The 21049-nt window shown below is 46.3% G+C and overlaps 1 protein-coding gene across 1 annotated transcript in view; it reads left to right on the top strand.

The window, feature by feature from the left end:
• LOC146809047 (uncharacterized) overlaps positions 1–21049 on the top strand; it is a 523889-nt gene that overhangs the window by 80170 nt on the left and 422670 nt on the right. The window contains exon 6 of the mRNA XM_085615855.1: positions 11722–12039. Coding sequence (XP_085471981.1) covers positions 11722–12039 — 318 coding nt within the window. The remainder of the gene's footprint in view (positions 1–11721; positions 12040–21049) is intronic.

Here is a 21049-nt window from a genome sequence, read left to right as displayed (position 1 = left end):
ACTTATCAAGGCTCCAACAAACATGTGATACGAAATAATGGACTATTTTAAAAGTTGTACGAAATAGACAAAACAAAAACAGTTTTAAGGTGGGTGTGCGACGTGCATTCTTGCAGAATGCTATAGAATATATACATATCTAAATGAAGGATCTTTGCGTATTTTTAATATGTGGTTACTCACATTGTCATTTTAGCGGTCCTAGTTGCTTGACACACACGTGTTACTGGAAGATATGCTCAATGAATACTGATGGTCAGATTTGGACCGACGGTTTTATATAACGGTGGTGAGAAGAAATTCTTGTACTTATATCACGCTTTGGTCACGGGTGGCATTATCTCTTCACCAAAAACTTGCACTATGAACACTGGATCAGTGTCTCAGTGGTTGTCATGTAACTTTTTAGAATTCTTTTTGTGGTGTTAGTCTCATGTAGAAGGTGTGATATTGTGTGATTTTGGGTCTTTTCAACTTCTTTGCTTTTTACAGGACTACTTTTCTTTATTTGATCAGGGTTTCAATATAGAGTTACCCATTAATTTCTCTGTCTTGGATTTCACATAGGGGTGGTTGGTGGTGTTGGTTTATTTATTTATACCATTCTGTTTTAAAACTATTGAATCATTGGACACGGGGAAAAATATTGGTAAAAAATGTTTCTTTCTGATTTTGCCATATCCTTATTAGTAGTCAATATGTTTTAAAAAAAACAGAAAACAATATTATTCTGTGTATATATATGCGACAACATATATATTTTTTTGTGTATAACTTGCAGCCTTGAGGAAGCCCTGCTTAGGGCGAAACGCGCGTCGACGGTTTTATATAACGGTGCCTTGAGGAAGCCCTGCTTAGGGCGAAACGCGCGTCGGCTGGCTGCTATATGTCCAGAAAGAGAAAATAAAAGTACCGTCTGAATGATCTACAGCGACTAATCAAAAATTATTTTCATGTGAAATAATGAAAGATGTCATGATACACATTGGATAATAGTGACATTTATGGTGTGCCTTTGTGTCTTAGTTCAAATAGTTTGTTCTGGTGCAGGGGAAAGTACTTTGGGTTTTCTCTGTTTATCCAGATTGTTACACTCTAGGTGGATGAGTGTATGACACAAAGATTGCACCCACAACCTAATTTGCTGTTATGAAGTTTTTTTTACTGTTTGGAGACATAATGATGTGCAGGTCGTCTATAGCAAATCCACCACAGTTTAGTTAAAAAGACAATTCCACTTATACACCGGAGCTTGTGTACGTCTCCCTTGAACTTCTTCAGCTATTACTGCTTCCACATTTCTAGGAACCATCTTTTCTTTTACAATTGGACAACCATTTTTAACCTCATAACAACGACCACTGGTATCAACTACATGAACTAATGTATTTTGCTGAAAATAGCTTTCTTCATTAAAAAAAGGTTCAGCACTAGTAGTGTGTTTCCGTTCACCCACATTTCTTTTTGCAAAAGTTAGTTCTATTCATCAGTTTTTTTCTTTTACTTTTCTCCTTCATAAAGTGCATTGTTTTTTTACAATGTTTTCATTCTCTTCAATACTAATATAAATCTTATTTTAATTCAAAAGCCTTTTTGACTACACTTTCAATCTGATGTTTTTTCTTGTAAAATGCTGATTTTCTTTTATATTTTTTGCAATCTTTCAAAACATTTTGTACTACTCTACTTTTATACATTCTCTTTCTAATGTATTTATATTCTTTCATCCTTCTTTCAACATAGATGGAATTCCCATAACCTGATTTTCCATTAAGATGACCTTTTTTCGTTTCCTTCTGAATGGTTGTACTACTTTTCTTTTTCTTTTCCCCATTTTGAAAATTCATTACGTTCTTTAAAAGTCTTTTAACAAATTCTTTAGTTCTCTTACCAGAAGTCTTTATCTTCAATGTCACGTGTTGTACTTCATCGAATTTCTCCTTTTCTCTATCCTTTAAATAGTACTGTTTTTTATCTTTTCTTTTCTTTTGATCTTTTCTTGCCATAGTCAATCTTTATTACTAATGATGGTAAATATCTGAAAACAAAGAAAAGTTTAAATACTTTCGTTAGATAATTGTGGTGGTGGGATCGTTGGTGAGGGAGAGGATGAGCTGGGCGTCTTCGGCATAGGAGATTATGCTGAGGCCTTACTGTCGGACGATGACGGCAAGGGGCGCCATGTAGATGTTGAAAAAGGTTGGGCTGAGCGATGATCCCTGTGGGACTCCACAGTTGATTTCCATGGGTTTGGAGAGGAAGGGTGGCAGTCTGATCCTTTGGCTCCTGCCAGTGAGGAACGATCTGACCCAGTCAAGGGTGGTGCCTTGTATGCCGATGTCGTGTAGTCTGGCTGCGAGTGTGCGGTGGGAGACAGTGTCGAAAGCTGCTGATAGGTCGAGTAGAATCAGGGCTGCGGTGTGGCCTTGGTCAAGGAGGGTGCGGATGTCGACATTTGAAAGACACACCTACATTCCTGCAGTGTATTTCAAGTGTACCTTTCCCCAGACTAATAGAAAATACCCTAATCACTAATTCCTTTGTCAACATGTTTTAATAAACAGTTTTCAGCTTCACCATTCTGCAACTACTTATAATGTTACACATAGCCAAATACACAGCAGGAACCGTTCACATATCTCTGCTAAAAGACAACTAACGCTAATGATATGCAGAGTAGGCGTTCCCCTGCAAAAACACAGGAAAACACCACTCCGTGGTATTCTCAACTAACAGCCAGATCGGCGAAGCTATCCAAAAACAGGCGATAAGGCGCGTTAGCAGCAGGGATATAACATCTGCCTTTTACTGATGTTAAGCAGGACGCCAACCTGCAGTATGAAAGGGAGCCAAATCTGAAGACCAACACATGTCATGGAGCAACTGATCATGCAGCTCGGAGACCCAAGAGGGCCACAACACCCAACTCCACCACCCCCAGGCCCCCCGTACCCCCTGGGACTTACACCGAGGCAGCGCAGAACATGGCAGGTGACCTTCCTAAAATGGCATGGCCCCTCAGCCACACAATTGCAGAATGTGGGAAGAGGTGGGAACCAAGTATGTGTGAAGGAGGCAAGTCACCCATGAATAAAAATGTACACAATGCCAAGTGTGGCGGTGATGTGCTGGACAGACTTCAGTATGCAGAGCACAGACATGTCCATGTGGACATATACTGCTAGTATTTGTAGTTTTGTGGTCAGTGGATGCAACCATGTTACCTCAGGCAGTGGGAAAGACCTCGGTCATGTAACTTTGTCGTCCCCCCATAAGTGTAAGTGGAGTGGGCTGGTGCGGCCTATGCCAGTCCAGCGTAGGAGAGTGAATAAATAGGCCGGGGCTCTGGGCGTGGTTCACTTCCGGGATGGCCAACGCGTCTGCCAGGGTGGTGCCCCTCACCCTGCCACGAGTCTGCCGCCATGACCACCAGCCTCCTCAGCCGATCGCTGGCCTCCGCGATATAGGCCCTCAGCGCACCCAGCGGCACAGCACCGCGGAGTTATGTGTGTGCCGACTACTGCCTTTGGCCTACACTGCAGTCAGCAGGTCTCCCAATTCAAATTGAGTCTTGATTTATTTATTGCAAAGTCCAGCAGGCTACAGACATTGCTTCCAGTGTGGCCCATCCGGATGACTCATCTCCGCAGGCTGCGCACCCACTGAGCGCTTCAGGTGTCACTAACTCTGTGCAGCTCAAGACAACGCCATGTGGCTGTGGGCCCTTGCTGACCGCTGCCTCCGGCCTACACTGCGGTCTGCAGGGCTCACACATATCAAATCCTATCCTGACCTGCAAGGACATGCCATCATCGCTGACTGCATACCCGCTGAGCACTTCAGGTGCCACTAACTCTGTGTAGCTCAAGTCAACGCAACATGGCTGTGGGCCCTTGCTGACCACTGCCTCCAGCCAACACTGCGGTCAGCAGGGCTCACACATATCAAATCCAATCCTGACCTGCAAGGACACGCCATCATCGCTGGCTGCACACCGGCTGAGCTCATCAGGTGCCACCAACTCTGTGCAGCTCAAGTCAACGCCACTTGGCAGGAGGCCCATGCTGGCCGCAGTGCATCCAGTGCTACTAACTCAGTGCACCACAAGTCATGGACCCTTTATGATTGAATCTTTTGTGTGTGATTCCAGATCTGGTGCGCCTACCTCAGTGCACTGCAAGTCATGGACCCTTTATGATTGAGTTTTGTGCTGTGGACAGCTGACACAACAATGTCACCTCAGGCAGTGGGGAAGACCTGGGACGATGATGATGAAGATGAGGCAGGTGTACCACACACCTCAGCTGCAGCAGGAATATCCTGAAGGGACACAATCATTAACAATTACTTCACATGAGCACGCTCATCTCTCGTGCCCCTACCTCAGTGCACTGCAAGTCATTGACCCTTTATGATTGAATCTGTGTGTGTGATCCAAAGATCACTGTTCTAGTTGTTGCCAGCACCAACCACTCCCTGAGGGCAGGCTTACACTCTCCCCTCACCCATCCAGCACAGGCGTCACTGGACATGTGATCCTGGTAATAAAAAGGGGCTGGGCGCACGTGCCCATAGCCAGTTCCATTATCTATCTAAGTGTGTCTGTGTGGTCATTATATATGCATTTATGTCCACTGGCCCTCCCACATCACATTGTGCTGTGGACAGCAGACGCAACCATGTCGCCTCAGGCAGTGGCTAAGACCTTGGACATGTAGCCTTGGTGTCCCCACTGTAAGTGTTAGCGGAGTGGGCTGGGCTGGGCCGGAGTATGCCAGTCCAGCATAGGGGTGTGAAGAAATTGTCTGGGGCTCTGGGGGTGGTTCAGTTCTGGCCTGGACTAGGAAGTAACTAATGTGTGTCTCTCTGTTGTAGTGTCGGCGCCACTCGGCCTGCTATCGACAATGTTGAATGTAGCCTGCACCCTGAGGTCGGGCTCGCATGAATGGAAAAATGAAGGAGAGCAAGACCGCTCGGGGTCTTGGCTCATACATGTTAAGTGTTGTGTGTATCTGTAATGCCGCAGCATGAGCCAAATGCCTAGTCCTACTCGCAGTGCGAATTCAGCCACGCATGGACTCTACATCTGTGTTCGCCCTATCCTTACCATAGGCCTACACTCACGCGGCCGCCCACCTTCAACGGCCAACATCACAGTGTCATTGTCAGGCTTGTGGACATGCGCAGGCAGGCATGACAATGGTGTGCCGTAGGAGTGCAAGTGACGCAATCATGCATTGCACACAAGTAAATAGGCTCGGGTAGGAAGGAGCAGCTGTGAGGCAACGTAACACACAGTGAAGCCGCACATTTGCCACATGCAAAACGGGTCAAACATGAATCCCAAAGTCGCACACATCCCACCCCGCCCCAAACAAGCCACATCACATTTCCTGAATGCAAGCAGATGACAAACTAACACTAGGGATGAAAGCTCCTTTGTCTGAACTATCAGGCGGAAGCACATTTGCACTTTCAAACTTGGAATTGCATGTGCCCAGCACCCCCTGACAGATACTATAGCAGCTGATGCCAACTCCCACACTACGCAGACCAACCTATACACAGCCCACACATAGAAGTCCTTGCCTGAAGTTATCATGCATGGAATGGCCTTCACACTTACTCCCACACCATCCCAGGAGTACAACCCTGGCACACAAAATGTGGAGTGACCACATTGAACCGCTCCCCTATTGGGCTGTAGTGCTAATTGGTGAAAAGGGTTGGACACAGCACATCTGTCAGGACCTGCTAATGGATCGACTCACCGTCCTGTTTGATGAAGTCGACAAAGACCTCATGTTGGAAATGATAGCCTACGAAGCTGCAATCGCTTTCATGGATGAGTAACTACGTACCTGCAACCACAACAGATTGGAACCCATTGCACATGTACCAACACTTTGTTGCATCTTGGAGAACTGGTCACATATCTCACGACAACAGTGGACATAGTTGCATTCGCCTGGACTCCGAATACATGAGCGGACAACAACTTGGGTTAAAACACTCCTGTGAAAGGTGAGGCACTCCTCCGGAGTGGACAGCGGTGCTTGGCAACGTTCCTCATTCTGATATACGGCTGCATTGGTCTGCATGAGTGTTGATTTGAATGGCAATGTGTGTCTCACTGCCTATCTGGGTCACAGCCATACATGTGCATTGATAGCATTACCCAGAGTACCTTTTTGTGGAATCACTGTCCCTACATTCATCCATACTTTCATACTTGATTGATCATAGCCATGACACATGTGTGTGAACTAGAAAGTTTTATTTACATTCAGTGGAGTGTTGAACCTGGGCCAGTACAGGGCCATGCTACCCTACTTTACATTGTTGCCCGGTGGAGGTCCAGCCAGAGTCCTTTAGGGATTGACATGTTCGTCTGGAGTGGAAGACTTCAGTCCGCAGTGTGATTGGTAACCAAACAAAATATGGCAGTCCATGTCGAGGTCCAAGGTGAGTGTCTCTGAGTGTATCGGGGGACAGTGGAAGGTGTTATTCCAGGATATGATACAGAGGGCCGAAACAAGCTGAGACCGGCCATATGGCGGAGTTGAATGCTACCACTTCATTCTTACTACATAGCCAGATTCATCATCATCTTTATCCTCTGATGTGTCAGGTGCCTCACATGTGGGTGGTGGTGTTTTGTCTGCATCACTGTGTGGCAGTGACAGATCAGGGGCCGGAGGTGGAATGCCTGCCACACTGTGTGGCACTGACTCTTCAGGGGGCAGAGATGTGGCTGGAGTAGTAGCACCAGCAGTCATCCGCGTCAGGCCTTGTGGTGGCAATGTCATGACGAGGATCTGCAGCGCATGGAAGATCACAGCTACATCTCGCTGGTGTGCAGCCGTGACAAACATTCTTTCCACCTGCATCCGCTCCAAACTCTCCATCATTCTCATGTGCCCCAACTCCCGGCTGACATCGCTGGAGCCACTCTGACTAGACAGTTGTTCTTGGTTCAGAGTCATGACTCCAGCGATGTCAGCCATGGATTGTTGGAGAGCATGGAGCGAACAGTGGGTGTCCGTTAGGGACTGTGGGTCGTCCCTGATGGGACTTAGACAGCCACGTATGGCATCTAGTTTGGCGAACCCAACCCGCAGCTCGTCAGCCATCTTCTCCTGGAACCCTATCACACGCTGTTGGATTGACATGTGTTGGTCGTGGGGGTCCTGGGAGACAGCTGAGGTGGTGGGTGCTTCCTGCTGTGTGGTCTGTGCAGAGGGTGGGGACTCATCAATGCAGCTGGGCTGCCATGCTCCTGGAGGAGGGGTGCCGGAGCTGTCCATGAGCTATTGGAGGTCGTCGGTATGGATGTTGGAGAGGTCCTCTTCATCATCAGTGCTGTGTTGTTGGGTCTGCTCTGCAGGAGGTGTTGATTCTCCCTCTGCAATGTGAAGGGGAGATGCAAATTGTCATTATGTGCACATATATGTTCACGCATTGTACATGTTTACTGTCAGACTACATGACAATGTACATTGTGACTGTTTATGAGGAGATATCTATTTGATGCAGGACAGTTGACATTTCTACACCATCGGCGATGTGAGGTTGTACTTTTACATTATCATCTCACAGTTTTCAGCTATGCAAAATGCGAATGGCCATTTTCTACACACAAGTGGCAGCAGTTGTGGCCTCTGTTCTATTGTTAAAGTTTTGCAGTTTGTACCACATTGTTGTCAATGTTGAGGTGCTCTGATTCTTATGTGTGTGCTGCATTGTGGGTGAGTTACCCCTTCAGCTCTGTTTTGGCAGGCCCTTATCCCTTTCAGGCAGTGTGTTCTTCACCTCTGTGCTTATACAGTGCTGAGATGTTGCAAACTTGGGTAAATTGGGCTCTTGGCAGGAGTTGTGACTCTTTGCCATGGTTGGTCCACAGATGTGCTCTACTTAATTGTGCATGTGTGCCATTGTGCCCATCTCCCATCGTCCCCCCAGTCCCTGGTCGTTACTCACCCTGCTGCTGTTGGCTCAGGTCATGTTGTGCAGTGTCTGGTCCCCCAACTCCTGCCACCGTCTCCCCAATGATGGTCCCAGGCTGGTCCTCCATGGGGCTTGTGGGGTTCTGGTTGTTCTCTGTACTTGCTCCGGCTACCTCCATGGTGCTTCGCAGTTGTTTGTGGCTTGTTTGTGTTTTTGGTTGGCGCTTTTATAGTGGTTTTGCCCACCTGACTTGTGGGACTTGCAGGCCTGGCACTGCTTTCGCTGAATATTTTATAGCAGTTGGGCCCATCGCAACTTTTTTCACGTTCGGGTTTAGATTTTTATCGCCGTCTAGGTAATTTTATCGCGGACATTTGACACGTTATCAGGAAACTATCGCATGTTACCGCCGTGTTGTGAATACGGCGTTAACGTAGAGTTATTTTCCTGCGATAAACGGCGATATGAAAAAAGTTCTTGAGGAGCCACATGCTCTCAGAGGAACCTGAGGGCATGCAGTTATGAGGCAAGCAAAAATTAGCGCTGTGTGTAGAAAGGTGAACTTGGATGACATCAGGCCGCAAAAGTGAGAAACTCACCGCTGCAGCACCTTATAGATGGAGGCTCTCAATCACTATTACTGCAACCATTCCAATGCTGGACACAGTAGGATTCAGTAGCCATGGTCTGAGGAGAGGTTTGCAGTCCGGAATGTGGCAATAAAAATGAAGAAGCTCTGCGTCGCACCTTAGCACAAAGGTTGCCGCCATCTTGCTCTGCACAGAAACCACGCACCCAATTGTTTTAAAATTCAAACTTAAAGTTTGCACTAAAGGGAACGGAGTAAAAAGTGTTTTTTTCCAGAAATATTTTCCCACAAAAAGTCACTTAAAGCTAACAATTCTCTGGGAAAACAATTGCAGAGAAATGTTTCTGCCAAACCTTATTTTGCAAGGGCAGTGCTTTGCAATGGTGATACACTTTTTGAACCTCTCAAAGTGTGACCAAACTACATCCAACTTGTGTATTCCTTGCTAAAGATCCATTAGGCACCTGAGATCCATTTTAGAGCAGGGAAGCCTTAATGCACAATATCAGACATGGGTGTTGCTCTGCAATATTTCATAAACGTTTACCAATCGACCCAAGGACCAACGTGTATTTCTTATCTAAATTAGTATATTGCTAAAGTAATATTTGGGAAAGTACCTATTGGGATAGACGCTGCATTACCAGCATTTTCCTACTGAAAGAGATTGATTTCTACTGCTATCAGTAAGGATGGTAATCCTTAGTGATAAACATCACATGCACTCCCTATATATGAAAGGGAATATATGTTGTTACTTAGCACACCATTACTTCGCAAGTTTTTACTATAATGTTTTTACATCACAAATGCCATTACTACGCAAGATTTAACTGTGCATGTTTTTAGTTCGCAAATACATTTAAAATTACTAAATATGCATTTACTTCTCAGTATATTACTAAGTATACAACTTCGATGCATTTTTGACTCTTTTTAACTATAATAAACACAGTAATAGAAACGTATCCACTGTTACGGGATGGCATGGTAATATGGGTTTAGGGTGGGGGAATATTTTTAGGAAACGACAATTGAATCAATATTCTTTTTTTTTTTTTTTAAATACCCTTTTTTTAAATAAAAAAAATTAAGTATTTCTTTCATTACACAAATTTAATATGCCCTTCACCCTTTCTTAAAATTAAAAAAAAAGATTTTTTTAGATAATTAATTTAATATTTAATTCTAAATTCCCAAAACAAACATACACCATATATATCATTATGCAAACGATTTACAATATCTTTATGTTAAGAATACAATTTATTTTCAAACTAAATTGTACCACCTTCCACTATTTCTACACATTCTCAATAACAAATAAAATCACAACACTACCCTTACCCTCATACACTACACTACCCAAACACCACTACCCTACCATAAACCCTAAAACACTACCCCCACACGTCCTACCCCCTTCCTCCAGTCCTGTCCCTACAATATTACACTACCCTGCACGGCCCCCCCGACACTACCCTTAACCCTTAAACGCTACACTACACAAATACCACACCACTGCCCTAAACACTAAAACACTACCCTAGACTAAACAAACACCACAACACTACCCTAAACCCTAAATCACTACCCCTGCACAACCTTTCCCCTTCCTCCACTCCTGTCCCTACACTCAAACACAACCCTGCTTGACCCCCCGACACTACCCTAAACCCTAAAACACTACCCTACACAAACACCACAGCAGTACCCTAAACCCTAAATCACTACCCTCTGCATGACCCTCCCCATTTAGCACACTACACTCAAAAACTATCCTGCACGCCCCCCTCACTTCCATAAACCCTAAAACCCTACCCTACACAAACACCACAACACTACCCTAAACCCAAATACACTACTCTACACTACATAAACACAACCCTAAGACCTAAAAGACAACCCCCTGCATGACCCCAAAAACTACACTGCCCCACTTACCTCTCTCTTCTCGTGGTCCCTCGCTTCACCTTTCTTCCTCTCTTCTCCTGCTTCAGGCGTCATCAGAGCTGCACTTCGTTGTTTGGAAACGGAAGCGCCTCCTTTTCCAAACAAGGATGTGAATAGTCAGCAAAGTAATTGACTTTGTGAAGTAACTGTATATGCGAAGTAGGAGCATGCGAACTTAAAGCATGCGAAGTAAAAGATCCTGCTAAGTAAAAAATGCATAGTAATGGTAAGTCTTAGTAATGGCCGCCAAGTAATGGTAGATTACAGGTCCCACTAGATCACACTCCTGCAGGGCTGGCATTGCTGGGACTATATTGACATTTCAGGATTACCACGATTGCTCCAGTGCTAATGGAATTTTTTACCATTTAGGCAACCGCTGCAAAATGTTGTTTTTGAAATGTATAATCGGTGAATATGTTTCTTTTCATCTGTCAGGTGGTGTAAATGTTGGTGCAAATATGCACCAGGAAAATATGTGTATTCTGGAAGTAATAGTGCAAAATTGACCATGGCCTCTAGAACTTTAGGAGCAAAAAGATTGGCAAATAGTCTGTCAAAAACGTTTTTTTTTAAAAAGTAAATTGGAAGGAAGTTTATATATCGTTACTACTATGTTTGCTATATAAATCCCATGTCAGGTACCGGATTTATCTTTGTGAGGTGCGAGGCATGGATAGTCATCCACCAGGGGATCAGAGGTCAGGCCCTCCACTGATCTGGCAGGATGGTCAGGTGGCCCTCCAAGCTCTAAATGACTGAAATACTAGATTAATATTTTACAAAAAATGAAAAGTTAAATTGATATAGATCAAAGTGGAAACCTTAGCAAACAGAATCTCCATAGAGTGCAAATTGGCACCATTAACACAGATACCATCTTATTTGCATTGTTGTTTTCCTTCTTTCTAGAAGTATTTTTCCATTTCTAATTTTCTTGACTCCTCTTATTAATCTTTTATTCTTGCTCTGTTGCCCTTGTTAACCTTTATTTCCATGTTTGCTTGCTTGGTTTGACACTGTTTTTGTTTTTTCTTCTCAACCATAGCACTTTTATTTTTAGTTGGCCACCTTTCCACTCTGCAAACAAGTTCCCACTTATACAAGAAGATCATTCGTAATATCACATTGTTTTTGCTACTGATTTCAATCTTCCACGTGTTTTCCAACCCCATTGATGATCCAAGACTCTAAATTGTTGCTCCATTCCCCTTATTCTTACTCTACCACAGCTGAAGCCTTAACCCTGACCACACCGGAAAAAGTGGACGTAATGGAGGGCGGAGTGATATCCCTTCCTATCATGTATCCCCCAACAGAATACATCACTAAAATCACATGGGCAAGGAATTCCGCTGATCTGATCACATGGGTTGTCAATTCCACTCTGCTGCAGATCAACTCGACTTACCTAGACCGGATGCATATCACCTACCCAGGGAATATCAGAATTGTTAATGCAATGAAGTCAGACAGTGGCAACTACACTGTGAAAGTGAAAGCAAAACACAAGATCCCGGCCGAACACAATATCCTGGTCAATGTCTATGGTAAGTGGATTGCAAGAGTCAGTGGTTGTAGATAGCTTGATTGTCTTAAAATGCATCTCTAACACCCCAAAATGGTGGAAATTGTTCTACTGGGCAATGTAAACTCATGGGTCAATTTAAAGTATGCAGTAGTCGGGTTGGGCCCCTATCGGAAGGAATAGAAAATGAGAAGGCCGATGGGAACAGAAATGGTTAAAAACAGATCACTAAATGCCTTTCTCCTTGGACTACATGGTTTGATCCTGAGCCTAGGTTGGTGACTTTTCTGATTACAATATGAAAAGAGCATTCAGGTTTCAGCTTAGCTCCCACTGAGTATGCCATCTCTGTTTAGGAACTATCAAATGCTACCCACACACATAAATGCACCTCGGCTAATTTGACCTGTCAAGAAAGATGTCTTGGCATGTAACACAGTAGGAATGTCAAGGCTGACAGATCTGATCAAGCCCTCTGTGACTTATGAGCATGACTTAAGCAATAGTCCCACGCTTCCTGGGTCTATAAGGCAACAAATGGAAGGTATGATCGCAATAGACATTACCGCTCAGGTGAGAAAAATCTCACAAAATATAAACACAAAATGTGAAAGAGGATATTTTTATATAAATAAATCTTTATTAAGATGTTTAGAAAGAGCACAAAGCAAAAGGTATAAGAAAGAATGCATTCCATATTATACATGATAAGACGTACATAGGAACGGAATGATACTACATTAATGTAAGCCCAAAACTGAGATAAGATATGCATCATTATATATAGTATGGAAGGTGACCAAAGAACTTGGTAAGTATATGTAGAATATACGGTATACGTACTTCTGATGATCATAGACAACAGAGGATAACGAGGCACTCCTTATGCCCTTCTTGGGAGCTGCTCTTCTGGGATTTTTTCTCTTATATGATTTATGATGAAACTTAAATATACGCATGATGGTATGTGAGCGTCCTGCGTGCCCAAACTGCATATACCTGTCATCCTGTTTTTAATTTTTTTTTCATCAGCGTTCCACACTCTAATTCTGTGAGCACGCAGTGACTTAGGCCTGGCCATTGACAATGATTAGTTCCAGACCGTAGTTAAAACTAGGAGGGTTGCGTTAAGCACAGCCTCATAGGGAAGGAGGACCACCATCCTTGTCACAGGTTTCATGCATGGGGCGTGATGATGCATGTGGCTCAGTGGTGGCAGCATACCTTGTTTAGGGAATCACAGGCACAGACTTTATACCTGAGTGACATGAATGTACACTTGCGAGCCCAATTGTAAAACTGCTGTATTCTGTTGTTTTAAACTCACGTTTCACTCACCCCTGGGCACTTCCCTTCAACCGCCTTGAAGTCCCCTGCACAGCGGATTTGAGCGCTGTTGCAGGCAGGGAACAATCTTCGCCGCAATCGCGCGCTCGATCCCCGGCCATGCCCACTTTCTAAGGCCACGCCCACCGAACCTTCAAAAAGCCGCGCTGACTACTAGCGCGCCAGAATCGCTGAACCACTCCTGAGGCGGAAGCCGGGAGAGTATGCTCTGTGTGCAATTTTAGAAACTGCTGTATTCTGTTGTTTTAAACTCACGTTTCACTCACCCCTGGGCACTTCCCTTCAACCGCCTTGAAGTCCCCTGCACAGCGGATTTGAGCGCTGTTGCAGGCAGGGAACAATCTTCGCCGCCATCGCGCGCTCGATCCCCGGGCCACGCCCACTTTCTAAGGCCACGCCCACCGAACCTTCAAAAAGCCGTGCTGACTACTAGCGCGCCAGAATCGCTGAACCACTCCTGAGGCGGAAGCCGGGAGAGTATGCTCTGTGTGCAATTTTAAAACTGCTGTATTCTGTTGTTTTAAACTCACGTTTCACTCACCCCTGGGCACTTCCCTTCAACCGCCTTGAAGTCCCCTGCACAGCGGATTTGAGCGATGTTGCAGGCAGGGAACAATCTTCGCCGCCATCGCGCTCTCGATCCCCGGGCCACGCCCACTTTCTAAGGCCACGCCCACCGAACCTTCCAAAAACCGCGCTGACTACTAGCGCGCCAGAATCGCTGAACTACTCCTGAGGCGGAAGCCGGGAGAGTATGCTCTGTGTGCAATTTTAAAACTGCTGTATTCTGTTGTTTTAAACTCACGTTTCACTCACCCCTGGGCACTTCCCTTCAACCGCCTTGAAGTCCCCTGCACAGCGGATTTGAGCGCTGTTGCAGGCAGGGAACAATCTTCGCCGCCATCGCGCTCTCGATCCCCGGGCCACGCCCACTTTCTAAGGCCACGCCCACCAAACCTTCAAAAAGCCGCGCTGACTACTAGCGCGCCAGAATCGCTGAACCACTCCTGAGGCGGAAGCCGGGAGATTATGCTCTGTGTGCAATTTTAAAACTGCTGTATTCTGTTGTTTTAAACTAACGTTTCACTCACCCCTGGGCACTTCCCTTCAACCGCCTTGAAGTCCCCTGCACAGCGGATTTGAGCGCTGTTGCAGGCAGGGAACAATCTTCGCCGCCATCGCGCGCTCGATCCCCGGGCCACGCCCACTTTCTAAGGCCACGCCCACCGAACCTTCAAAAAGCCGCGCTGACTACTAGCGCGCCAGAATCGCTGAACCACTCCTGAGGCGGAAGCCGGGAGAGTATGCTCTGTGTGCAATTTTAAAACTGCTGTATTCTGTTGTTTTAAACTCACGTTTCACTCACCCCTGGGCACTTCCCTTCAACCGCCTTGAAGTCCCCTGCACAGCGGATTTGAGCGCTGTTGCAGGCAGGGAACAATCTTCGCTGCGATCGCGCGCTCGATCCCCGGGCCACGCCCACTTTCTAAGGCCACGCCCTTCTTCCTTTCTTTATTAATGTGCATTTACCGGAAGCGCAGCGGACGAGCGCAGCGGGCGCGCCAAAGGCGAGCCCGTCTGCGCCCGTCCGCGACCGGCCGGGACTAGGGGCTATACCCCCTACTGGTCCCACTCAAACTCTGCCCACACCAATTCGCTACTCGCGCAGCGAGCTATTGGCCTTTAACAAAGCCAATACAAACACAAAACCACATCCCTGTATCCAAACTGGCCCAGGCTTATCCTATGGACCCATCTCCTGCCTTGCGTGTAGATGGTCCATCATGAGTCAAACTCTAACAGATTACCAAATAATCCCCGATACTAATCATTTTGTGCTGAATTGTCTATATCTCAACGCAAGATCTCTCCCTAAACATGCCCTTGATATCTGGGATCTACTAATATCCAAGACCCCAGACCTGGTTTTCATCACCGAAACCTGGTTATCTGAAACCAGTGCTCCAGACCCTGCAAACGCCCTTCCCCCCAACTACAAAATCATCACACAAGATAGACTGGGCAAAAAAGGTGGCGGAGTTGCTGTGATATTCAGGGATTTTCTAACATGCCTCACCGAACCTATCACTACCTATATCGCCCATCAGACCCTACCATTCAAAGTACTTTTTGAGGGTTTTACCATCATAGCCGGTGCAGTTATATATAATCCCCCAGGACAACAAGCCAGTCTCGGCGCCAAACTATTGAATCAACTGCTACCTCTCTGTCTAAAAAACAAAAACTATATGGTTGTTGGCGATTTCAACATCCATTATGAGAAAACGGATGCCCCAGGATCCTCCCAATTGGAATATGATATGGGAATTCTCCAACTAAGACAGTGGATAGTGGGTCCCACGCACTTAGCTGGCCATACCCTAGATCTACTATTTACCAATATCGAATCCACCGATATAAGAGAAATCCTTCCCCTATCCTGGTCAGACCACTCCATGATATCCTTCTCATTTAAATTTCCTGGCAAACCTCCGAAGCTTAAAACAGCCCCTCTTATCTCCAATAGAGCCTGGAGGCTAATCAATGAATCAAACTTTGAGAAATATTTCTGCGAAGTGGACGCTACACAACCGGACGATTCCCCTGTCTGTAATGACGTCGTCCTATTAGATGCCAGAATATGGCAAACATTAGACAAACTAGCACCTATGCGGGAATCTAGGAAAAAAACTACAACAGAGAAATGGTACACCCCCCACCTAAAAAACCTTAAAAGGGACTGCCAAAAACATGAACACTTATGGAGACAGAAGAAAGATAGCGAAGCAAGACTAAATTATACCTATAAACGGAAGCAATATATCTCGGCCATTAAAGATGCAAAGAAGGTCTATTTTACCCAGCGCATTCAGGAGAATAGCAACTCAGCTAAAGAACTGTTCAGAATAGTAAAGGAGCTTAGTAAACCTTCGAGCACCTCACAAACCCTCACCCCTTCAACTGAGGCTTGTGAGCGTATTAGCACCTTCTTTTCTGATAAAATCAAAAAAATATATTCTACCTTTACCCCCCAAAATACTCTCAGTACCCCAGACAATCTTTGTAAGACTGTTATTTCATCAGAAAGATGCAAAGACCAATCAGACCCATGCAATGTACCCCGCCTAACCAGTTTTGAACCATTCTCTGAAGAAGAGGTTTTAGCGGTATTAAACACAGTCAAATCCGGTTCCCCCTCGGACCCCTGTCCCCATTTCGTGTTCTCTAAAATCGCACCCACGCTCTGCCCCTTTGTCACCCAACTCTTCAATAAATCGCTAGTTACTGCCATCTTCCCTGAGGCATGGAAACACGCCTCCGTGACCCCCCTCCTGAAGAAAGTGGGATCTGATATTTTCAACCCAGAGAATTATAGACCCATCTCCCAGCTCCCTTACCTCTCCAAAGCCTTGGAGAAATTGGTCAACGTACAACTGACTAAGTATCTAGAAGACAATTTTCTTCTGGATCCTTCCCAGACTGGTTTTAGAGCTAACAATAGCACCGAGGCAACGTTGCTGGCAGTGTCGGACAGCATCAGATCCTCCACCGATCAAGGTGGAGCAGTGGCACTGATACTGCTTGACCTGTCAGCGGCGTTTGACACGGTATCCCACGACTGCCTGCTGAACATACTCCTGAGTAAAGGAGTTCAATCTACAGCACTGAATTGGATTCAATCCTTCCTAAGCAACCGTACCCAGGCAGTGCATATGGGCCAGTTCCACTCAAAACCCAACCCCATCAGCTGTGGGATCCCTCAGGGGTCCTCACTGAGCCCCACTCTTTTTAATGTCTATATTTCATCTCTGGCTGACATTGGAAGGAAGTGGGGCATTGGCATCTGCTCTTATGCAGATGATACACAGCTGATGGTGACTATGAACGAAGGGCCTGAGATAACCAAAAAAAAGCTACATGACTGCCTCTCCGAGATGGCCCAATGGATGCACAACCATTGTTTAAAACTAAACGCCGGCAAATCTTAGATCCTCCTGTTTGGTGGAGCCAAACGTGTGTGGGATGCCACATGGTGGCCACCTTCACTGGGAATGGCCCCCATTCCCAAACAACACGCCAGAAATCTGGGAATCATTATGGACGATGCCCTGTCCATGAAGGATCATGTCCGCTCCCTTTGGGGCAAGGGCTTTGCTATACTAAAACTCCTCGCAAGGATATTTCCTTGGATACCCCTGGACTGCAGATGCTCAGTCACACAGGCACTACTGGTCAGCCACCTGGACTATGGCAACGCACTATTCGAAGGGATTAATGAACAACTATTCTCCCGTCTACAGGTCTTGCAAAATCAAGCGGCCAAACTGGTCTGTAATAAAGGCAAACCAGACTTTGCATCGGAATGCCTAAAGAAACTCCACTGGCTTCCGATGCGTCAGAGGTCTGCCTTTAAACTGCTTAGCCATGCGCATAGAGCCTTATATAAAACTGGCCCTACAATTCTGCAAGGGAAAATCGAGTTCTATGTCCCCAACAGGAATCTACGGTCGAGCCATTCAGCCCTGGCCAAACCCAAACGAATCTATAAAGTCAGAACAGGCGGTCTCGCTTTTTTTCTACCTGGCGGCCAAAAGGTGGAATGATCTACCTACCGACTTAAGACACACCATAAACTACTTCCAGTTCCGGAAAAAACTGAAAACACATCTTTTCCCCAAAACGTAACCTTCCAGCATATGCCTTCAGTAGTCTCTCTTGGTTCATAGCGCCGTGATATCCCTTGGGATGAGTGTCGCGCTCTATAAATACCGCAAACAAATAAATAAATAAATTATTTTAAATGCGGCTGCTCATGATGAATACAGAGCCCTCAAAGCTGGCATCCTGTGTGTTGTATGTGTGGGTGTGCTAGAAATGAGAGTGTGCCATGCAGGCGTGATACAAGCCTGCAGGTTCCATTTGGAAGCCCAGAAATTGAACCAGAGTGCAAGATGGAGGAGAGGTTGCTTCCCCAAAGGGCACATATATATTACAGGCATCTCCTAGATGAGAGGGGGGAACACCAGAAACTATAGGGAGGCCTGCTTACACTTCTTTGTATCAATCAAATAAATCAATCAGGGAATTGTAAGTGGGCTACTCACCCGTGAGGGACTCAAGGCCCTGAGGGGGCGAGGTTCGCAGATCTGTTTAGCCGAAGAGCCAGGTCTTGAGGGTCTTCCTGAAGGTGTTCAGGGAAGGGGGCGCGTCTGCTGTCTGCTGGTAGCTCGTTCCAGGTCTTGGCTGCAATGTGAGAGAAGGATCTTCCGCCTGCTCTGGCTTTGTGGCTGCGCAGGATTTCGGCCAGAGCGAGGCTGGAAGATCGGAGGTTTCATTTGGGTACGTGGAAGTTAATTCTGTTGTTGAGGTATTTGGGTCTGTTGTTGTGTAGGCATTTGTAGGCGTGAGTGAGGATTTTGAAAGTGACTCTTTTCTCCACAGGGAGCCAGTGGAGACTTCGTAGGTGTTGACTGATGTGTTTGTGTCGGGGGATGCCGAGGACGAGTCTGGTGGCGGTGTTCTGTATTGTCTGGAGTTTGCGGAGTAGAGACTTGTTGATGCTGACGTAGAGTGCGTTTCAATAGTCCAGTCTTCTGGTGATGAGTGCGTGGGTGACTGTCTTCCTTGACTCAGGGGGAATCCACTTGAAGGTCTTGCGGAGGATGTGGAGGGTGTTGAAGCAGCTGGAGGTGACGGCGTTGACCTGTTGGTTATGGTGAGTGATGAGTTGAGTTTGGCAGTGGTGGGGTCTTTGGTGAGGGAGAGGATGAGCTGGGTGTCGTCGGCATAGGATACGATGTTGAAGCCATGTTGTCGGACGATGGCTGCCAGGGGGGCCATGTAGATGTTGAAGATGGTGGGGCTCAGGGATGAACCCTGTGGGACTCTGCAGGTGATTTTCGTGGGGTCGGAGAGGAAGGGTGGAAGTCTGATCCTTTGGCTTCTTCCGGTGAGGAATGATCGGATCCAGTCCAGGGCTGTTCCTTGTATGCCTGCGTCATGCAGTCTGGCGGCTAGTGTGCAGTGGGAGACGGTATGTGCGCGGTAGGCACTCCTCCTGGAAACTGTCCTGATGGGCAGACCATCCTTGCAGACAAAGTCCAGGACCTGGAATGCACATTCTCTGTCTGTGAAATTAGTATAAAGATGGGAGCTCAAGACCCATTGTTGTTCGTTTTCATTATTAGGGTCTCTTCTACTGAGGTGGGAGTACTCGGAGTACTCAGGGCGCCCTGCCAGGCAATTCCCCAGATGTGAGAGAACATTGCCTGGAGTCTGATCCGGAGGATGAGTTACTAGACTGTCCTGGGTGCCAGGACATCCTGCCTGTGAACAAAGGAAGGAAGTGCCAACCCTGCAGGAGGGGCTGAACTTGGAATTGACTGCCGTAATTGACCCTGGCGTAGGGTGCACCTGACAGAGACTTGCTAAGCAAGAGCAGGGGAGGGAATGCTCTACTGACAGATCAGGTTGTGTGTTCTCTGTCATTTATCCCCATTGCAGCTACTAAAGTACCTCGGTGTGCCCACGTGGTAGGCTCGACTGAAGTTGGGATAAGGGCCTCCTGATGGGCTGTGCACCCCAGCAAGTGGACTGCATGACCACGGCACTGCCAAGTTTGTCGTTGAGCAGGTACCAGTCAACAAGACTAAGTGATCTGAGAAGTGCACAGGGGCACCTCATGAATTCTCAAGGTTACCACCTTGAGGCAGTATGTGCAGAGGATTGTGCCTGGTGTATGCTGCACTTAAGATTGTCATCTGTGGGCAGGTGGCTGCAGCACTCAAAAACAATCGGCAAGTATGTACTAGACTTTTGGAGTGAAACAGCACTGTGATTCATGTACTCACCAGAGTGCCAGAGCCCGCCACTTGAAAGAAGGCCCCCCGACAGAAGCCTCAGGGCGTGCAGCAACCCCCTAAGTGACACAGTGTGTGGCTTGCTGCTGCACAGCTTCAGAGAAGCCTGCCATATGCCACTGGGAGGTCACTAAAATATGGGGGTAGTATGAACTGCACCCACAGACCTACTTCAGATTCTGAACCTGAAAGGGGCAGCACGATAAAGCGTGGAACCACTAGAGACAAGTGAAGCCAAGGTGGAAGAGGCCCCTAGTCGCTCAAAGGCTTTGCACCTGTACACCTGGAATAAATGCATTATTGAATGTGTAGTAGAATTTTATATTTCTGAGTAACAAAGTACTTGTCTTTTCTATAAAGAGAAGCACTGTGAGAGAAAAGTGCAGAAAGGAGTGTGCTTGGCCCAGTTTGCAGAGCGGAAGTAGGGCAGACCCCAGGACAGCAGTGGTAAAAGGCCTCAACCATCACAGTTCAGGCCCAATAACCCCTGCCTGCCTGGTGACCCTTTGATTAGAGACTGATATGGCATATTAGAGGTTCTGCTTTTATGCAGATTCATTCCCCCACCTCCACAAATGAGTATGCTACTTTTGCTGGTCTTCGGACACCTTATAAGGCTTTGGTGCACATTGGCTTTGCAAAAAAAACAAATTATTGACTCCTCGTACAGTAACATTGCTGCATATAAATATTTTTGGTACACATGCAGAGAGATTTGAAGGGCAGTTTGTACTTTGGGACACAATGAATAACTCGCCGTTAAGGAAGCAGAATCCTGCCAAGGGCAAAAATAATCCATCGGAAATAAAGACCGGATGAGTCATT

Source organism: Triturus cristatus, chromosome 7 (assembly GCF_964204655.1).
Source record: "Triturus cristatus chromosome 7, aTriCri1.1, whole genome shotgun sequence".
Lineage (NCBI taxonomy): Eukaryota > Metazoa > Chordata > Amphibia > Caudata > Salamandridae > Triturus > Triturus cristatus.
This window is presented reverse-complemented; position numbering and strand designations above follow the sequence as displayed.